At 50.4% G+C, this 21500-nt stretch overlaps 1 protein-coding gene and 1 long non-coding RNA gene across 2 annotated transcripts in view; both read right to left on the reverse strand.

Annotated features, from left to right (window-relative positions):
* Positions 1-3555, reverse strand: part of LOC128929341 (uncharacterized) — an 86579-nt gene extending 83024 nt beyond the window's left edge. The window contains exon 1 of the long non-coding RNA XR_013525137.1: positions 3421-3555. This is a non-coding gene — a long non-coding RNA (uncharacterized LOC128929341). The remainder of the gene's footprint in view (positions 1-3420) is intronic.
* Positions 3556-9527: 5972 nt separating this feature from the next.
* On the reverse strand, positions 9528-15448 carry VAX1 (ventral anterior homeobox 1). The gene is made up of 3 exons (XM_002756628.6): positions 14957-15448; positions 13623-13810; positions 9528-11738 (listed from the first exon to the last, which is right to left on the reverse strand). Exons 1-3 carry the CDS (start codon positions 15195-15197, stop codon positions 11160-11162), a joined length of 1008 nt encoding a protein of 335 aa, XP_002756674.1. The 5' UTR covers positions 15198-15448; the 3' UTR covers positions 9528-11159.
* Between the last annotated feature and the right edge of the window lie 6052 nt (positions 15449-21500).

A 21500-nucleotide genomic window follows, 5' to 3' on the forward strand; every position in this document is an offset into this window, starting at 1 on the left:
AATGTAAAATATACATGTCCTTTGACCCAGTAATTTCACTTTTAGGAATACTGGTATATGAATGGAAAGGTACAAAAATGTTCCCAGAAATTTTTTTTTCTTTGAGATGAAATCTTGCTGTCACCCAGGCTGGAGTGCAGTGGTGCAATCTTGGCTCACTGCAACCTCCACCTCCTAGGTTCAAGTGATCCTCCTGCCTCAGTCTCCTCAATAGCTGAAATTACAGGCTTGCATCACCACACCTGGCTCATTTTTGTGTTTTTTTAGTAGAGATGGGGTTTCACCATTTGGTCAGGCTGGTCTCGAACTCCTGACCTCAAGTGATTCATCCACCTTGGCCTCCCAAAGTGTTGGGATTACAGGCTTGAGCCATGGTGCCCAGCCAGAAATATGTTTCTAAAGGCCAAAAAGAAGGAAAATAAATTGACATCAATAAGTGAATGGACACATAAATTATGATACAGCCACACTATGAAATGCTATATAGAGTTTAACAAAATAGGCAGGTCTATCAGCAATGACGTAACAGAATCTCCAAGACACACTGGTAAATGAAAAAGAAGTCACAAAACAATATGTATAGCATGAATCTATCATGTGAGGGAAAAATAAAAATCTTAACATGTGTAAGTATGTACGTGTGTGTATAAGTGCATAAAAATGCTCTGGAAACACCAAACTGCTGAAAGTGTGTTTCATTTATGCTACCAATTTGCAAATAAGCCTCTATGTCATGTACTCCATATATAGTATCTTAGTGAAATCTTCACAAAAATTGCAGTTATAGGCCAGGTGTGATTATAGGATCACACCTGTAATCCCAGCACTTTGGGAGGCCAAGGAAGGTGGATCATGAGCTCAGGAGTTTGAGACCAGCCTGGCCAGCATGGTGAAATCCCGTCTCTACTAAAAACACAAAAATTTAGCAAGGCATGGTGGTGCGCACCTGTAATGCCAGCTACTCAGGAGGCTGAGGCAGCAGAATTGCTTAAACCCAGGAGGTGCAGGTTGCAGTGAGCCGAGATTGCGCCACTGCACTCCAGCCTGAGCAACAGAGCAAAACTCCATCTCAAAAAAAAAAAAAAAATTTGCAGTTATATAATTCTGCCCAGATGCAAACCCAACTGGAAATTGATGCTTATTCCTAAAAATAAATCAAATATAAAGTAAAATAAATGAACAATTGTTGGGCACTACGTTAAGCGCTTTACATCTTGGTTTTAAAAGCAGTATTTCTGGCTGGGCATGGTGGCTCACGCTTGTAATCCCAGCACTTTGGGAGGCCAGGGTGGGTGGATCACTTGAGGCCAGGTGTTCAAGACCAGCCTGGCCAACACGGTGAAACTCTGTCTCTATTAAAAACACAAAATTTAGTTAGGCGTGGTGGTGGGCACCTGTAATTCCAGTTACTTGGGAGATTGAGGCAGGGAGAATTGCTTGAACCTGGGAGGTGGAGGTTGCAGTGAGCTGAGATTGCGCCACTGCACTCCAGCCTGAGCAACAGAGCAAGACTCCATCTCAAAAAAATAAAAATAGGCCAGGCGCGGTGGCTCACTCCTATAATCCCAGCACTTTGGGAGACCGAGGCAGGTGGATCACAAGGTCAAGAGATCGAGACCATCCTGGTCAACAAGGTGAAACCCCGTCTCTACTAAAAATACAAAAATTAGCTGGGCATGGTGGTGCGCGCCTGTAGACCCAGCTACTCGGGAGGCTGAGGCAGGAGAATTGCTTGAACCCAGAAGGCGGAGGTTGCGGTGAGCCAAGATTGTGCCATTGCACTCCAGTGTGGGTAATAACAGTGAAACTCCATCTCAAAAAATAAAATAAAATAAAAACCCACAGCCAATACCATACTGAATGAGCAAAAGCTGGAAAAAAATAAAAATAAAATAAAATAAAAGTAATAATTCTATTTACAGATGAGGATTCTGACTGAAAGGAGTTATTTGCCTAAGTTCACATGGCCAATAAAAGTCAAAGATGGATTCAAAGCCTACATTTTCCTCCTATGGCCATATTGTGGGGGTCAAGGTGATGACTGGAATATCTGTTGCAGGAACCTTGCCGCAAATTACTTGGAAACAGCTTCCTACGCTTCCATGACCTGTCCAGGCTCAGAAAAATTGCTGAGCCAAACATGGGCCCAGCTCCTTACTCAGAACGTAGGCAAGCAATCTGGTCTCAAAGCCACTTATATTTGTCTCAGAATTGCAAAAACCCCTCCGATATTGGCAGACATCACTAATGATCAGCATACTTTTCCATGGAGCTTAGAAGAGGCCTCAGCATGTTCCCAAAATTAGTCACCTCAGGCAGTTACTATCAAATAATTCAACTTAGCACGAGAGTTGAACTTATTTGCCCTCCTCCCACTGGTCTCTGAACAGAGACAGTCATAGGAAGCTCAGGGAAAGGATCTTAAAATGAAAAGAATGCTGATGACTAGAAATAAATGTTGGCATGAATGTGTTAACTAACTTGTTTCTAGTCCCATCACTGACGAGACAACTAACAACTTTCCGTCTTCCCCACCTGCAGCTTAATCCCAGACCTCAACACCAATCCTCTTACTAACTTTGCTCCCCTGTTGGCACCCATCTCATCCTGTAACTGGGCTTTCCTCCCATTGCTGCCCTACCCAAAACCTCCCCTTCCTCTACACAATAGAGATCTTTAGTTTGGTCTTTAGTTTGGTCTTCAAGCCCTTCCTTGACCAGGCCATCTTGCCAGCCTCATCTTATACCTGTACTTGATGTGAGGCCACCCCCTCTTACCTCCTTTCACATCATATCCTTTTCCTTTTTTTTTTTTTTTTTTTGAGACAGAGTCTGGCTCTGTAGTCCAGGCTGGAGTGCAGTGCCATCTTGGCTCACTGCAATCTCCGCCTCCTGGGTTCAAACGATTCTCCTGCCTTAGCTTCCAGAGAAGCTGCGACTACAGGCACCTGCCACCACGCCTGGTTAATTTTTTGTATTTTTAGTGGAGATGGGGTTTCATCATGTTGGCCTGATGGTCTGGATCGATCTCGTGATCCAACCGCCCTGGCCTCCCAAAGTGCTGGGATTACAGGCGTGAGCCACCATGCCTGGCATTTCCTTTTCTTTTTCTCTCCCCTCCCTTTCTGCCTGGGATGCCTTCCTTAAGACCGAAATACCTCCTTGATCATCTCAGAATCCTACAGGCTGTCTGCCCATCCCTCCCAATAATGCTCTCACTCCTCTATGCTTACTTTCCCTCCCTTCAGCTGACAACTGGGACAGAAAACTGAATTTGCCTTTAGCTCTTCCCGGGAAGGGATTAAGCCCAACCCTCAGTAAAATGGGGTGATGACCTAACTTTCTGGCCACTGATCTAACAGATGGCAGCCTTATCTAACCCACGAGATGCAACGGAAGGAAACCGAAATAAAGCAAAAACCTGGCAGTCTGTCCGTCCTGGGCACCCTTAGCAAGCCCCTTATCCTCCGTGTCTCTGCTTCCCTCTGCTAGAGGCTAGGGGCCAAGGGCATGCGTCTGGAGGGCGGAGTGCTCGGTGCAGGACGGGGGCCTTCCAGGGGGCGCTGCCACCGCTTGAAGTAGCTTCCCGCAGCTTCATTGCCTTGGGTCACAGCTGGCGTCTTCAGGGTTGGACCCAGGAGGTATTGTCAGTCCCTATTTCTGCCAGTGCTGACAAGAGAGTGTCGGAGCCGGGCTCAGAGTGGGTCGGGGCCCGGCCGCCGAAAGCGTCAAAGCAGGTCCAACTTCCCGCTTTCCTGGTGAGGCCCCGGCCGCAGTGGGCGGAAGCTGTGTGGGGTGGGCGGCGTGAGGCGTTGGTCCAGGCTCAGAGGATGAGAGGCCCAGGAGTCCCCGGAGCGCCAGCCCGGCCACGTAGGCTCTCAGAAGGGAAGGCCCAGCGCGCATGCCCAGTGGCGCACAGGGCGCACGCTCCACAGCTTTCCCGCCCTAGGGCCGTCCCGCCTTCCGGGCTGAGGTCTCTGCCCCAATTCCCAGCTGTCTTCCCAGCTTTGGAGCCAACTCGACTTCCCGTACCCCCGCTAAAGCCTTATTGGCTTCAGGGCCCTCATTAAATTCCGTGACACCAGGAAAATGCTTTCAAAATTCCACCTGGACCCAACCTTGAAATCAATGCCACCACCAGTCACCTCTAGTCAGACACTAAGATCTGTTAGTTTTATTTCAGCAAAATGCCTTGAACCCATTTCTGTCCTCTATTTCTGCGGCCACTGCACCAACTGACCCTCGCCCCCTGCCCCACCGTCATCACATCACGGTCATCCTCTCTCGCTCTCCCATCCCTGTGGAAGTGGACCCACCAACTGGCGTCTGCCTCAGAATCTGTGCACTCCTGTTCCTATGCCACTTCTTCTGGGTTTCTCTCCCAGATTGCCAGAGAGACGTTGTAAAATGAGAACTACAATGATTCCGTGACCTCCTTGGGAGAACTTATCAGTGACTCCTCATTGTCTTGATGGCAAAATCCAAGTATCCTCAACATGGTATTCCAGGTACTGCCTGCATTCCTGCCTCTTCTCCCACTACTTACACTCAGCCATCCTCACTGCTTCCCCTCCATTCCCACCGCTTAGCATTCTCCTTCTCGTTTCATTGAAATTGGCTGACTCAAGAACTGAGATCAGCATGCAGGAGGTTTACTAGGGACTGCTTCAAGTTCAACGACTCTAGAAGGGAAAGGAAGGAAGCAGTAATGGACAGAAGTCAAACTGCATGGGAATCTCAACAGAGGCCTCAGACGTTCCTTCAAAGAGTTTAGAAGATGGGATGTTTCTTCAAATCTATCCAAAGTTGGTGTGTGAGGACCAGGCTTATCCTCAGGTCTATCTACCAGTCACTGGAAGCTACCCTGGAAAATCACTGGAAACCATTTGGACACAGTTGCTCTCTTCAGATGAGGCACTCTCCAAAGCACAGACAGCTGAGGGCTGCCTGCCAAGTCATTAAAATAATAATTTACCACTTTGGTAGAGATGCTATGCTTACCAATGGCTGTGATACCCAGCCTAAAGGCAGGGGGAGTAAATTCCATTATGCCTGACTAAATCACATTCCCCTTCCTCAGGAAAGGACTTTAGGCCAACACTCTCATTTTACAGATGGGGAAACTGAGGCCCAGACAGAATCTCAAATCAACTATCTCAATACAGTCTAATAAATAAATAACTAATATTTGAGCATATAATTTATACTAGACTTGTAATAGATGCTTTAGATGCTTTATCCAACTAAACAATCCTGACAATCCTATTAGATAGGTGCCATTATTACCTTCATTTGATATACATGGAAATAGGTTTAGAGCAGCCAAATGAGTAATTTGTCTGAGATTACACAGCAATTCAGTGGTGGATCTGGGATTCAAACCTGTCATTCTGACTCTAGAACTCATAACTAGAAACCATTAAAATGAATTACTTTTTCTCTGTGCACTAAACCAGCATCCTCTGCCTTGTGTGATACTGGAAAATGCTATGTACATGTTTATATGTGTATATGTGTGTGTGTGTGTGTTATTACTATACATGTTATGTTGTTGTTAACACACATAACAGACTTTTTCATGTGAAGAAAACTTGTACACGAAAAATTTTATGTATATTTTGCACATATATATGGTGTGATTTATTTTTTAAAATGGATACAACACTACCACATAAAGCACAATATTTATTTTCTGTTTCAGGGTAAGAAGACAGGTGACTGTGTTTCTAGATAGAAAATTAGTTTCATATTAGCCATAAATCAGAGAATACTCAAGTAATTTTCAGCTTCCATGTCCCCTGCATGCCCGGTTCTCTGGACCTGGTGGTCTTGCTCCTTCCAGATCTCTTAATGTGTCTTCAGACAGAAGCTTTCAGTTCCAACTAAGAAGGGTGTGCATCTGAATACCTTTCAGCAAATCTGAAGGGCTCTCTTCCTCCTCTCCCCAGACTACCAGGTTTGTAAGTGAGCAGCCTGTCCAGGAAGGTGGTCCCCATTGAGTTTATAAAAGACCTTCCCTGAGACCTGAGAAACCACCAAAGTAGATCTCTCTTTTCTCTCCTGCTGCATTAAAATGAAACCAGCTCCGTTAAAATGAAACCTCCATAAAAATGAAAAAGACTCTGAAATGTAAAGATTTCCCGATGTAGAAATGGTGTTAAATTACAATAGCATAATGTGGTCCAAGAAATTCTAAACTGTGTCAGAAAATGTGGATTAATTTGTTTAACAAACATTCATTGTATTGCTACCAAATGCCAGGCCCTGGGCCAGATGCAGAAGGCTGCAGTGTTTTGGGAGTTTGCCATTTGGTACAGTATTTCTCAAATATTAGTCTGGATAAGAATCACTTTGGAAACATGTTAAAAATACACCTCCCTGAACCCCAACCCAGTTTCAGATAGGACTGGGGCTTAGGAACCTGGCATTTTAGCCAGTCCCCAGATGATTCTGAAGCAGCTGGTCTTCAGTTATATCCTGAGAAACATTGACCTAGTATGTTTTTAAGTTTTGATCAGCCATTTATTCAAGCCACTTAAACTCAGGGCTTCAAGGGGTTAGAAGAGATACATGATTTCTAAATCGTTCATGCAACCTTAAAAAGACTTCTTAGAAAGGCTTTCTATGCAAGAACAGCACACCAATATGACACAATTTCTTTTCAAACAGGAGAAAGACACTGTGTATCATCATATGGCTTATGTGGCTTAAGGGAAGTAGTTAAAAGGGTATCATTGGAGCGATTCAAAAAGGGGTGTGTGTGTGTGTATAAATTCATCAACTTGTATAGTTAAGCTTTGTGTACTTTACCATATGGTGTATACCACATGGAAATTATAACTCAATTTTAAATAAACATTTTTAAGGATGTGTAAGACCAAAGAGGGTAAGGGGCTTAACAATGTCATTCTAGAGAGAAGTACAGGGAAAGAGTTGGGACAGTGGCAGGAAAACAAACAGGAAGGAGGGAGACATTCAAACTTCTTGATGAGGGCACCAAGTAAATCCTCAGCAGTTGTGATAATTGAAAGAGGGATAGAAATAGACATTAGCACATGTGGGTGCAAATAAGCTAAAGAATTCAGGTACCAAGATCCAGAAACTGTAGGCACAAAAAGAAGGAAAAGAAGAAAGGAGAGGAGAAGGGAGGAATGAAGAATGGGAAGAGGGAAGGAGGGGGAAAAGAAGGAAGAGAAAGGAAAAAAAACTGAAATAAGAGGTCTCTGGCCCTAGGGGGAGCTTACAATCTTGGGTTCTGACCAGTTATGTGGCTTTGAGCAAGTTATTTGCTCCAGTATATGAGTCTTTAAAATGGAGCTGGACCTCCCAAAGCCACCATGAGGAATAGTAGAATGATGTATGTAAAATGCTATTTGTAAACTATAAAGGGTTGCTAAATGCTACTTATGAATACATTCTGGCTCAAGATTAGATCAACTGCAAGTGTGGATATGACCATGTGTTCTGTTTAGCTCCCCAAGTAACTTTCTTGAACCTGACCCCCAAACTCACAGGGGTTTGCTAAAAGGTTTTTTCCCTTTTTCTTTTCTGCTCTGAAACAACTTGGCTGTTACTTTTTGCAGGCCTGAGCATGAGATTCCTTTCAGCTCCCCGCTCCTCCAGCTGTTCCTCCTTCTACCTTTCCCCAGGCAGGCCCAGCTATTGGCATAGAGGCTACCTGCCCTCTCCAAGGCCTGTGAGTCTCCATTTAGAAGCCAGAGGCCTCACAGGGGGCCTCCAGGGACCAAGGCAGCTTACTGGAGGCCCCTGGGGAAGGAGGGAAAACAAGATAGTCACTAAAATTAAATGAATTGTCTATAAATGCTTTTTAATTAAAATTGCAATTATTTTTCTATGCAGAAGAGGCTCTTTAAGAACAATTGCACTCCCTGAGTGGCAGGCAAAGAGCTCAGCAGCTCTTCCCAAAGCCAGGGAGGGAAGGGATGTGAGAGCAGAAGTGATGGGGTGACTGGTCCTTCCCTCTTTCAGGGGTAAGAAACCAAAAAGGAGAAAGAGGAGGAAGCTGGAAGGAGGGATCTGCTTGGTGGCTTCCCAGGCTGAGGCCCCTGGAAAATAAGGCTGAGTTTGTTGGGAATCCCAAGCTAGGATTTTGTGTTTTCTTTTGTTCCAAAAAATTATGCTAACTTCTCCCTTTTTTCTCACCCTGGAGAGCCCCAGCCACCAGCCTTGAATCTGCAGCCAGAGCCACCCACTGCCTTGGCCTTTGGGAACTCCCGAACAGGAGGAGAAAACTGAGACAGAGAGAGAGAGAGAGAGAGAGAGAGAGAGAGAGAGAGAGAGAGAGAGAGACCAACCTGGAAGGAAGAAGTAATGGAGGAGGGAGAGACAGTGGGAAGGAGAGAGGAGCCCACAGCACTGAGAGAGAAATCCTTAGAGGAAGCGCAGGGATTTACAAGACAGGAACGAAGAAAAGAGTAGAAAAGGAAAGGCAGTTTCAAGAAAGAGAATGGAAAGAGAGGCGGACAGGGAGGGGAAGAGTCAAGAGTAGCGAAGCTGCGGGATGTGCAGCGACTTTACGAAATAGCAGTGAACTGTCTGTGGGCGGCTGCTGTGATCTCAGCAAAAAGCCGAGCTCCAGGCGAGGGCCCCAAACTCAGCTCAGGGTCTTTGCCGCCCACACTGTGCCCCGCCTTATTTTGGATGCCTCCATCTCCAGCTTCAGGCACAGTACTGGAGTAGGGGTTGTGAGGCCTGGCAAGTGCCGGTGCCGCGAGGGAGCTGCCAGTCCCTGCAACACCCAGGTGTGCGGGCGCTACAGGAAAGAGCCAGGGCCGCTGCGCCGGCTGCGCAGACTGAGGCTGGGGCTGCACACACTTTAGGAGAGCGTGTCCTGAAGTGCCCTCCCCGGCCCTCCTCGCTTCCCAAGATTTGTTTGCAAAGTCTACATCCGTCACCACCGCAGAAGCACCGGGATGAGGTGGGGCCAGAGATCTCTTTGCAGGAATTAATATCTATTTTAGTCTCCCGCTCCCTCAAAGTTTCTCTTCGACGATGGAGAGCCTCATTCTAAGTCAGAAGAAAAGAAAACCTTGCCTATTCTGGGCCCCATGATTGCACAAAATCCAAAATGCTGCCGGCCTAAAGATGCAGCTGGAAGACTCTAGAAACGAACCATTAGGCGGCAGGGACTTTAGAGTGTCCGGAGACCAGCTCCTAAATAAACCAAGAATTACGCAGTGGGGAAATCGAGGAGGGCCTGAGGGGCCGACACCAGAGGGACAGACAGAGAAACAGAGTGAAACATTCAAGGAAGTGGAACAAATCGTCGTGGCCAGGCGTCACTGCCTCTCCGTAAACCCCAAATCCGCCCCAAACCTCATCCCAGGCGCTCAAGGTACCAGTCGCAGGGCCCCACACTATGGGGGCTGCCACCCTCTCTGCCCCCAGAGTCCCCACGCCGAGACTTATCATTTCCTGGCTTTTTCTTTTTTCTTTTTTTTTTATCCTTCAAATATAAGACAAAAATACACCTCATTTATCATTATAGATATATATATTTCACTCTCACCACATAAATACAAAACATCCAAATATCCGGAACATTCAGAACAAAGTTAGTAGCCTGGATTCAGTGACACCTACCCGCGTTTGAATCGTTCATTTTTTTCTTCACTATTTGCCTAAAAAAAAAAAAAAAAGGATGAAAAAGAGATGGGGGAGTTTCCGACGTAAATAATTTACAATAAAATTACTTTTAAAAAAATGTTTTGCGCTTGCTTCAGATGGACGAATACATTCTAGACACTGCGACACCTCGCAGTCAGGGTCTGTGATTTTGGTTAAAATGTAGGCGGCCGTGGCTGTAGGGACGATCGCTGCTGCGCAGGGTAAGGAAAGAGGGTGTCGCGGTCTGGGTTCTGACTTGGGACCACTGAAACCCTAAAACTGGGGAGGCGAAGAGAGTGTCTTTCCTATCAATCACAGGAGAAGCTATCTGGATTCCGAGACTACTGCCAGGGGAGGCCCGACAGCCCAGCGGCGTCCCTGCCTCCCCTTCCGCAGAGAACTGCTCAGAAATCCAAGCGTTCCCTGCGTGCAGGAAGGGTTTTGTGAATCCGGGAGTTTGAGAGAGGAGACAATGAATGCTGACTCGTTTTCCAAACCGAGCGATTGTGCCCGAAGCTATGAGCCTGGGAGGTCGTAAGGTGAAGCGCCGACGCCCAGGCTACCGCCGGGAACTGCTTTACTCTTTCCTGAAGGAGTGGGAAGCTGTCGGCCACCGCCCCGAACAGGCTCGGAGAAAAGATTCTGAATTTTCTTTCATTAGCGACATTGGCTTTTCCTTTGCTTTTCCCCCATTAAATTCCTGTTTAAATTTACAACACCCAGAACCCTAATTTTGCATTGCCCTGAGGGGCATTCGCTATCCTGAATTTTCTTACTCCTTCCAAACTTCACCATTACGAGTATTTTAAAAACTGGTTCCACTTCACCTGGTTTTACGTAGCAATTGCCTTTATTGCTGATTAAATCAAATTTATTAGTGTCGTTGCCTACTAGGACGTTTGTTACTGTTTCCTGGGGTCGGGGTTTGTTGTGATTGGAATTGCCCTTTAGAGAAGAAAACTGGCAGGATTTGTCCCACCAGGAAGCTGCATGTGTACCGACTATCCCCAGAGGTCCGCAAAGCCGGGCTCAGGAACTCCCACAAGCCCTGGTTTCTCTGGCAAGAGGAAGGAACGTCCTCCTTTTTTTGGTCTAAAGAAACCTACAAGCCCCTGGGATCTGCGCTCAGTTTTCCTTTTTCAAATATTCCTAGGAATAGTCCGCAGCGGCAGCAACAGCCAATCTAGAGCAAGTGTCCTGTGCTTTGGACTTAGAACCAGTCTTTTCCTTCCTGGGCTGGGCACAGGTCGGGGCCTCAGGTTGACTGACTCGGACATGTTCCCCAATTCTTTGGATCTCTCCTGGATTCAGAAGGAAGTTGGGGGTTGGGGAGGAATTGCAGAGGAAAGGTAGAAAAAAAAATAGCCCAAATGAGATGGAATTGGTAGCAGAGCTGGGTGGGAAAGGAGAGCTGTCTGAGGCCTGGTGGGAGCCAGGAGCCCAGCGCAGGAGCTCTGGGCACCTAACGCGAGTGAGTCCATAAATATCACCACAATAGATACTATAAATATAAATACAGGGAAACACTTAAAATCAGTCCAGCGCTTTTTTCTCGGCCCCTTCTTTATTGTTGGTCCGGGAGTAAGGCTCGAAGGCCGAGGAGCTCAGATATCGGGCGGAGAGTTCTTGCAAATTCCCAGCTAGCGAACCAGCCATTGTCAACGGGGCGGAAGACAGGCGGCTGGCGACGGAGCCGAGAAGCGAGGGCACCGGCAGGCTGAAGATGCTGTGGCCCGCGGCCGGGGCGCCTGCGTGCAGTGCCCCCGGCCCGGCGGGCCCAGAGCCTGGAGCGCCGCCCACAGCCGGCGGGTGCGGGGACGCGGCACCCGCTGGGCCCGGGGCGGCGGCTGCCGCGGCAGCGGCGGCCGAGCCGGCAGCGGCGCCCGCGCCCAGGGCGGGTAGGCTGGGCCCGCGCAGTGCGGAGCCGAGAGCGCCAGTGGCGCAAGGCGGCAGCAGCGTGGGCAGGCCGGGCGGCGACAGCAGACGACCCTGCTCCAGCAGCCGAAGCACGCTGCACGTGGCCGCTGTCTCAGACACCACCGAGCGTAGCTCCGAATCCTTGCCCTGGTCCTTCTTCTGCTTGGTGCGCCGGTTCTGGAACCAGACCTTTACCTGCGCGGCAGGGCGCGGGGAGAGTAGGAGAGAGGGGCAGGGAAGACCAGCGTCAACCGAAGCGAGCTCCTGGGGCGCGCAGCCCCGGGGCCCTCCCCAAACCCCAGCCCTACCCGCAGCCCCACCCAGCAGCCTGCGGGATCAGGGCCCCGGCGCTGCTGGGAGAGCTGGCGCCGCCACGAGGGGGACACAGCTGTTCCACTGGGCTGCGCTTCCGGGTCAGGAAAGCAGGCCCAGGCCGGCGCCGCTGACACAGAACAAAGTAATAAAATACCGACGGCAGGAACTAGAGGAAGAACGGAAAGAGTTTCACCGGGCTCCCGCGCTACCCCGCAGCCGGGTTTGGGGCTCACAGATCTGTGAATCAGTGCGGCCCCAAAGCCGGAATTTCCGGTGGAGGGTATGAGGCCAGATGGGTGCGGTGAAGGAAGAGCACGGAAGGAAGAGGAAAGTGGGAAGAGAGGCGGGGATGGAGTGTTGCCCAGCCTTTCTGGACCCAGGTCCCTGGCACAGTGGGCTCGGATTTAGTCCTAGAAGCACTACTCCTGGTGAAGGCTACAAAGGACCATTTCCTGCTTAAGACATAACCATCAACTAGCAGCAAGCAGGGAAAGTGGCTGCAGGAGAATAATGTGTGCTGGAGACTTTATATAGACCGAGCTCTCTGCACCTCCTCTCAACAGATAGCTGCATTGAAGCATCTGAGTGATACTCTTATTAATTTACCACTCCACTGCTCTGGGTCATGAACTTGGAATTATGGGAGGAAGTCAGGAGGCTAAGGTGGACAAAGTACTCCCCACTAACTCCCCTCTTGCTCTTCTGTCTCTCTTCAGGCCTAGCAGTGGCCCGGAAGAGTTTTGCAGCAGTAGGGAAAGACTATCCTGTCTAGATTTTATAAACTAAGAGGGGTAGCAGCAGAGGGAATACGAAAAGCTACCACACCAACTCAGACTCAAAAAGAACACCCCATCTGTTCTATCAGCCCTCAGCTTTCGGCCCAGATCCCAGACCTAAAATGCTTTCCACCTGCTTCAGGGTTTGGCATGGGGAAAGGGATTGGTCTTCAGAAAGAAGGCTGCCTTAGCTAGGCCAAGCTGGTGGCATGGCACTTGGTAAGTTCTTGGGCCCTCTCCTGGGCACAGAGCCCACATGGCCAGCTCCAGGGGCAGCATGTGGATTTAATGTAAAGGGAAAGATCTAAAGCATAATCAACAATACTGGTTTCTGGGTCCTAGATCTGCTTCCCATCAGATACCTCACACATCATTGGTACAGAAGACAGGGTTTCCTAGGTGCTCAGGGCTGGGGCCGGCTCAGGAAGGGGAAAGCCTTCCTTTAACGGTCTGGGCAGCCTGATCTGCACAGGCAGGTCTCCAGTAGAGCGTACACCTTTCTAAGTCCTAGGAGTCACCCCTGGTGCTGGAGCAGGGGGAGTAGCCCTAATCCCACTCCTGCAGAGTGGGCCTGGATGCTGTGTACAGCTGGGTGGGCCCACAAGGGGTGGGGCCTAGAAATCTAGCCAAAATGGGGTACCCCAAACACGGGCAAAAGCCAGTTCTCTGTAGAGCAGAAGCAAGAAAGAAATATTCAAAACCAGGGGCCAATAAGAATTCCAAAAGGACAGGATTTGGGGCCTCCTGGGCCTACACCAAAGTGGATAAAACTTGGGGCCTGGAAGATTTGGGGATGGCAGGAAGGGTGGGGAGAAGGGATATATTATTTAGGGGAAGGAAGCCTTAGGCCTTTCTTACCCATCCTTCCCATCTCCACCTCCCAAGGGTAGCTCTGTCCAGAGCAGGTTAGGTGGTGAAGAGCTGGCTAGGCAGGGGTGGTGGGGAGGTAGGCTGGTGCAGAACTGTGTGCGGCCTGGCCGCGGGGTACCTGGGTCTCGGAGAGGTTGAGCTGCCGGGCGAGCTCGGTCCTCTCGCGGCCCACCACGTACTGGCAGCGCTGGAACTCCATCTCCAGCCGATAGAGCTGCTCCGCGGTGAAGGACGTGCGCGTCCTCTTAGGCCGGTCCAGGTCCAGGCCCTTGGGCAGGATGATCTCTCGGATGGACCCCTTGGCATCTGGGGAAGGGAGATGTCAGCCGCCAGAACCCTCCCGTCTCCCTTCACCTCCTTGGTCCGAGCTGGCTTTGGGGACAGAGTCCCCCAAAGCGTGCAGTTTTGGGGATGGGGGGAGCGGCGCGCGACCACAACCAGGTAGCAAAGATACTGTGTGGAGGGCAAGGGGACTAACTCCATACCGCTGGCGGAAGGAGGGACCACACTTTGTCTTTTTGTAGAGCCTTTCAGACAGGGGAAAGAAAAAAAATTCAATCAATTCCAAATAGGCTGACGTTCCTTCCGGCCTGGGGAGCCTCGGCTGCGCTGTCCGGGTCCCCTGTAGCCTGAGGGTACCCTCGCCGCCCTGCCCGGGTTCTGCGGGCCCCAGCTCTGGGCGTGTTGACCGTGCTCCAGCCGTCCCCACCCCCACCCCCACCCCCGGGTCTCCTTCCCTCCGGAGTCCGCGTGGCGGAAGGAGGAGGGACTGAGTCGGGGCCCGCGGGGCCCGGCGATCTGCCTTTTGGGGCGGCGCTGGGCCGGGACCGGGCCTCGCAACCTCCGCCGCCCGAGCTAAGCGCACGCCGCGCATCCGAGAGCTGCCGAGCCAAGCACCAAAGCCGCTACGGCGGCTCCGCAATCCAGCCCAGCTGCCTCTCCTGGTGGCAGCGGTCGGGCACCGATCGCTGCGCTGGGGCCCTCGGCCCAGTGCGCTAACTGGCAGGGCCGTAGCCCGCGATCGGCTACTGTTCTCCGGGACTCGCGCTCCCCTTGGGTGCGCTCAGCCCTCCAGAGCGCGGGAGTCCCCTGGCCGGCTCCCGGCAGATCCTCCGGCCCATGGAGTGCGCACATCTCCTCCCGGAGTTTTCTGCTCCTTTCCCGGGTCAGAGGCCGCAGTCAGATGCCGGGCTGCACTGGCGCAGCCCCTTGTCTCCCCCAGTAGCCGAGTCCGCGGGGCCCCTCAGGGTGTGGAGGGCCGAGGCCCCTGGAGAGCGCACCGGGGAGTCCCAGGCGCCTCTCCCTAGCCGGACCCCGGGCGGAAAGGGCCAACAACTTTCTCCCAAGTCCCAGCCGGCACTCCTCTCCACCGGCCTGAGTCGGCGGCAGCGCGCAGCTCGGGCCCGGGAGTCGACCCCAAAGAACACGCCCGCCAGCCCTGCCCATCCCTACCTCGGACCAGGATCCGGCGGCAGTAATCCGGGTCCGCTGCGGAATTGGATTTACTTTTGTTACAATCCTCAGCAGCGCCGGACGCAGAGAAGGCCCCCTGCGGCTCCTTGAGGAAGGCGGCTGGGAGGTTACCCTCCGCGCCCTTGCTCTCCCGACTCTCCTTGTGCGCGATCTTCGAGACCCGGGCAGCCTCGGCGTCCGAGTGGCATCGAACGTCCATTTTGTCTGGTTTCCCGAACATAGGCAAAAACAACAACAGAAAGAGGGGGAAAAAAGGCCAAAAAAAAAAAAAAGGAGAAAGAAAAAAAAAAGAGGAAAAAGGGGACAAAACCCCCGACAACGCGGCCCGTACGCCCAGCCTGGCGACCGGCAAGCGGCAAGAATGAATGTCCCCGCGGGGCGGCTTCGGCGGCGGCGCGCGGGTCAGCGGCGACGGGAGAGTGGCGCGCTCGCCGAGAGGCGGCCAGTCTGGTCCAGGATCCCGGTGGAACTGCTGCGAGGCCGCCTCGTCAGCACCCGCGTCCTCTGAGCACGTCCAGTGTCCCCAGCCTGGCGATCAGGTACCGAACAGCGCAACTCCGAAATGCTGCGGCTCCCGCCTGTTTCTGAGACGGCGAGTTGTAGTTGTCCTACACCCGGGGGGACGCACACTCGCTGCTGCAATTGATTACGGGTAATTTCGCAGCCCCCACGTTTCGGTTACCTCATGAATACACTAAATTGTTTGGATAATATATCAGATCGTAATGGATGGTTTCTGTCCTTGTCCCCAATCAAGTAGGGGTTTAGCCAGTGAATAAACGGAAATGATTGGTCTTGCTTTGAGGAAACACACAATCAAAGACCCACACTTCCAGAAAAACTTTTGACAAGATTCATCCTGAATTGTTAGTACCATTAGCAGGCATTATTAACTTTCCTTTTGCCTTTGACCCTCCAGCTCACATACTGGCTAGAGGGGTTTTCTCCACACTCGCCAGATAGAGCTGAATGAGGGGTGGGAGGGGGAGAGAAAAAAAAAAAAAAACACCCTTACACACCCGCAGCAGAAGAAAGCAGTTGCCTGGGGGTGGGGAAGAAAAAGGGGGAGATAAAGTTTTCCCAAAAAGTATCTCCCCTGCACTCTAAAAAAGCCAAGCTTTCCCCCCAAACAACTCCTCTTTAACACACCTCCACGCAGACAGCCATCTTAAACTGCCACCTCTCTTCATTTAGTTCCAGTTGGATTTTTTCATGCCTGCACCTCCAGCAGCCCTGAGGCAGCCCATTCAAAGGGCAGCTTTGTACTCAGAGTCCAGCAGGAGAGAGGGGGAGAGGGAGAGACGGCCGAGAAATCTCAACTGTGAGATCTGCTTCAAAAAAAAAAAGTTTTCCCCTAGCTATTTCATTGTCTCTGCTACAATATCTTTGAGAAAAGCAACAGCCAGTAATCCAATAAGAGCATTGATTAGGCTACAATGATTCAATTCAAGCGCATGGCCTTGTGCAAGGAGCATGCTCCAGCCCTTCTCGTCACCTTGCCGGGGCAGAAGCCCTCTCCATGCCGCTCTCCCCATTCATTCCTTTATGGGAAATGCGGAGCAAAAGGAGTGAAAGATGGCAATTATCTAATTGGACTATTAACAAACAGTCCTCTGAGTGCGGCGGTCTGGCGTGGCTCCTGGGCGGGGGAAGGGCCGTGTTCCCTGCCCTCATTCACAAAGAGTGCAGGGGCCGGGGAGGAAAGGGGTTTTTAAAAGGGGGTGGGTGGGGGGAGAGGAGAGGTGGGAGGTTTGGCTGAGAATTTTTCCACACAATTCCAAGAATGGTGCGGAGGCGGGGGGGGGGCGGAGGAGAGGGGTTAGGAGGGAGGAGAGGGGGTTGGGGGCGGGGGTCGCGGCTAGCGGGTGTGAGGCAGGCCGGGAGGGGGAGGGGTGAGTGTGTGTGGCGGGCCCCGAGGGGCTCTAGCTAGCAGCGACGCGAGCACCGCCCGCCCCGCCGCCACCTCCCCGGCCTCCGCCGCCACCCCGCAGGACCCCTCCACCATCCCGAGCCGGGAGGGAGCCCCCTGAGTAGGCTCTTTTGCGCTCTCCTCCCAGCCACCCCTGCAGCCCAGGTTTGGTCCGGCTCCGGAGGGCATCTCTGGCCCTGCCTGCAGATCTCGGGCTTCCACTTTAGTTGATTGGGCGGAGCGGGGAACTGTCCCAAGGCACTCTCCGCCGGGCGGCGGGTTTCCGGGGTCCCCAGCGGGCGGATAGCCCCTCAGCCGGGCTTCAATGCGCACGCTGCCCTCGAAGCCCGACGCCAAATGGGCGCTGGGGGAAAGTGCCTTTGATTGCCCGCTCCGCTCCGGCGGGTCCGTGGGGCGGGCGGGAGCAGAGTGGGGTAAGAAGGCGTAAGGGTCTTTGCGGACACTCTGCTCTGAAGACGTAGAGTGGGATTGTGTTAAAATTCGGCGAACTCTCGGGTTACCTCCCGCAACGCTCAAAAGCCCAGACTGGCGCCTCGAAGTACCGACGGCTTTGCTCCCACGCGGCCAAACCGTCGGGGGTGCTGCTTTCGAGCCTTGACTCCCACTACCGCGTCACGGGTGCGGGTCCCTGGAATTCGGGTACTCCGGATGGGGGTCCCGGCAGCGGATGGGGCCTTTGTTTCCCTGCAGAGCTCGGCCCCAGGGAACTCCTGGGGCTTCCTTGGGCAGGGTGGGGTGCGACCGAAACCCCGTCACACTGGCCCTTCTTTGCCACCCACCCCGGCGGGGTTGCGGGGGTTGGACCCTTGGACGGCGCCGGGTCGGGTGCGCAGGGGGATTTGAGGCACTCCTCGACCCTTTAGGAACCCTACGGGCGGCGGAAGTACCAAACTGCAGCCTCAGCCCAAATGGGACCACCTCCGGATGGCTTTGGATTCCCGGCCGCACCCCTCTCTACGGTCTCCTGCTGTCGGTGAAGGCCGCGGCGGCCTGGGAAACCCACGGGAACACCTGCGGCGCCAGGTCAAAGGCCTGGAAGGAAGTCTTTTTAAAAATAAAAATGGCCCAACCATTACATTTTCTTTTAGGTACTTGGGGGAGCTGGAGGGCGGGGCGGGGGCAGCCAGGGAGCAAACTGCTGCCCTTAGAAATGACTCGCCCTGTGGGCAATGGCGGCGCTGGGAGGTCCGCAGCTGCATTCACTGGGCACCACAGGGAACACCCGAACTGTAGCCAAATCCCAAATGCAAATTTTAAGTTGGGCCTCGGAAATCCCTGCCCTCCCCTATCTTGTGGCATATTTTGTTGTAAGTGGGAACTATTTATTTGTTTGTTTATTTATTAAGCCTACTTGTTTTTGAGACAGGCTCTCGCTCTGTCGCCCAGGCTGGGATGCAGTGGCACCATCATAGCTCACCGTAGCCTCGAATTCCCGGGCTCAAGCGATCCTCCTACCTCAGCCTCCTGAGTAGCTGGGAGCACAGACGTGAGCCGCCGCGTCCAGGAGAAGTATTTATGAAGCATTCACTTATCGGATGCATAAACTCATTTAATCTTAACTCCTCCTTCAGAGAAGTAGTAATATTCCAGTTTCATAGGTAAAAGAATGGAGACTCAGAGAGAGGTTCAATAACTTGCCTGTGACACACACTGGTATGTGCAGAATTTGAATTCACTTCTGCTTGACTTTAAAGCTATTCATACTCTTCTTTGCCACCCCACAAGACTCTGCTCCATTTTTAGTTCCAAATCCATATTTGCTTTGAATTTTTCAAACCTTCAGGTGATCACAGTGTGTATCAAAAAGACACAGAGCAATGACCTTCATGTTAATGCCAAGAATCCTGATTATTTTCATGAATTTTATCTAAACAACATGGAGTAGAAATGGAATCATGAAATCCTTATTCTGATAATGTGTTTATTTCTGGCCATGAACATTTCTTAGGAGTTCATCACTCTTCTACTAGCTGATCCGGGGCTGAGTAAAAATTCATTTCCTGGGTTTGAAACTTACTGAATGATTGGCTGAGAGCAGTGTCCAGGAATTTGCATTTCTAGCTGGCTCACCAAAGGATCTTTCACAAATTAAGTTAGACAACTTGCCCTTTTAAACTTGGGTGACTCTGTATGCTTTCTAAGGGCAGGGACTTCCAACCCTCTCTCCTTACTGGAAATGCAAATGTTTATTGAGGAAAGGTATAAAATGGAATATTTTGTCTGGGCACGGGTTGGTGGCTCATGACTGTAATCCCAGTACTTTGGGAGGCTGACAGGGACGGATCATGAGGTCAAGAAATGGAGACCATCCTGGCCAACACGGTGAAACCCTGTCTCTACTAAAAATATAAAAATTAGCCAAGCATGGTGGTGCACACCTGTAATCCCAGCTGCTCGGGAGCCTGAAGCAGGAGAATCGCTTGAACCCTGAAGGCAGAGGTTGCAGTGAGCTGAGATAGCATCATTGCACCCAGCCTGAGGGACAGAGCAGACTCCATCTCAAAAAAGAGAAAGAAAAGAAAAGAAAATGGGAAATTCTGGGGAAATAACTAATTTAATTATTCAGACATTTACCAAGAGTCTGGAGGTGCCAGGACCCAGGTACCCCTAAAGCATATAGGCCTCATTTCTGCATCATCATAGACAAACTCAATAATTAAGAGAACTCACTGGCTTTAGTCATGGCTTCAGGTTGGCAGCACAAATGAAGTAACCAAATTAAAAAAGAAAGTCAATTCGTGACCTGGTTTTGCTTATTGTTATACATGATATTTTTTTCTTTTTTCTACTTCCTTCCTTCCTTCCTTTATTATTCATTTCTCTCTCTCTCTCTCTCTCTCTTTCTCTCTCTCTCTCTCTCTCTCTCTGTGTGTGTATGTGTGTGTGTGTGTGTGTGTGTGTGTGTGTGTGTGTCTGGATTAAAATTCTGTGGGCATCCATCCAGAAAAACCATGACAGGTTTCTGAGAGGACACAGTGGAGGACGGAAGCCCTGGGATGGAAATTTCAGAAAAGCAGCTGCTAGTCCCAGAAAAAACTAAAGCTGTGTGCTCACTGGCAAAGAAAGAAGAGAACTCAGTCAATTATTTGGATAATATGAGATAAGCCTGTACTGCACAACACACACAAGGACACAAGGCTGCTCCAGGTGAAAGTGTTTTATTCTCTTGACTAAATTTGCCGCCCTCCCCAGTGCCCTTCCTGCCCCCACATCACTGTCTGCAGGTGCAGACAGACCCAGAATAGAACTGTAGCACTGGAAGGATTTTTAGAGATCATCTATTCCATAACCTTCATTTGACTTGACAGATGAGAAAAATGAGCCCAGAGAGACAAAGCAACTTGTTAAGGATTAGACAACTAGTTGGTGGGGGCCTCTGTGCTACAATCCTGGTCTCCTCACTCAAAGCAACATTTCCACCACCACCCAGGCTTCTTGAAACCTGAACAAGATGCACTGTCTAGGGTTGGGTGAAGTGATGCCCTCAAAATGAGCTAAATCACAATCTGAGTCTTGGGGATGCTTTTTATATTCCCTGCCCCCACCTACTTGCTTCCAGTCACTGCAACAAAAAGCAGGATCCGAGGTGGCAGAGACTGCTTTCCTTTTCCATCTTCACTTTCTATTTCAGAAAGAAGTAGGAGGGGACGACATGCTGGCAGAAAAATCTGAGATCATCCTAGATTATGAGCGGTTTGGGGACAGCATGACTTAATGTCTGAGACACCGTTTTAAGAAGGACTGCATCAGAAGAGATGATACAACCAAAATTAAGTTTCTGTAACAATGAATCAGGGTACCTGATGACAATAACTGTTTCAAAGCAGGAATACTTAGCATTTACACAGCAACTTTCAACTCCAATGAAAGTTGCCAGTGGTGATGAATTCAATCTCATTGAATTGTCATTATTCCCATTTCACAGAAAATAGTTGGGGCACTAGGGAAGCCTGGAAATAAGAACCAAAGGACCCGGTGCAGTGGCTCACGCCTTTAATCCCAGCACTTTGGGAGGCTGAGGAGGGTGGATCACGAGGTCGAGAGATGGAGAACATCCTGGACAATATAGTGAAACCCCATCTGTACTAAAAATACCAGTGGCGTGCGCCTGTAGTCCCAGCTACCTGGGAGGCTGAGGCACGGGAATCTCCTGAACCTGGGAGCTGGAGGTTGCAGTGAGCTGAGATCATGCCACTGCACTCCAGCCTGGTGACAGAGCAAAACTCCATCTCAAAAGAAAAAAAAAAAAAGAACAAAAACAAAATAACAAAAATTAATCAATACATCCAGATTTTATTTTTACCAATTATAGCTAGAGTATTAGCCAATTTATAGACAACTAAATTTTAAATTATTCTGTCTACATTTCAAGCAAACAATCCCATAGGCCTCCATTTCTCAACTTAGCATTTTGTACCAAGAAACTGTTTCATCGATTATGTATACATTTTGTACTTGGAAACATCATACAATTTTAGAGTTAAAGGAACCCACTAACTCTATAGGCTCACTCATTCAACCAATCAAAAAAACATGGGTTTTGGAGTTAGTCAAGATGCCTGATTTAAATATCCATACCCCAGGTCCCTTACC

This window comes from Callithrix jacchus, chromosome 12 (assembly GCF_049354715.1).
Source record: "Callithrix jacchus isolate 240 chromosome 12, calJac240_pri, whole genome shotgun sequence".
NCBI lineage: Eukaryota > Metazoa > Chordata > Mammalia > Primates > Cebidae > Callithrix > Callithrix jacchus.

Excerpts from the sequence above, each read along its gene's own strand:
- VAX1 (XM_002756628.6), bottom strand. The coding sequence starts at position 15,197 with ATGTTCGGGAAACCAGACAAAATGGACGTTCGATGCCACTCGGACGCC. Across the intron at positions 13,811-14,956 it reads CCGCCGGATCCTGGTCCGAG|ATGCCAAGGGGTCCATCCGA; the intron begins GTAGGGATGGGC and ends TCCCTTCCCCAG. Across the intron at positions 11,739-13,622 it reads TCAACCTCTCCGAGACCCAG|GTAAAGGTCTGGTTCCAGAA; the intron begins GTACCCCGCGGC and ends CCTGCCGCGCAG.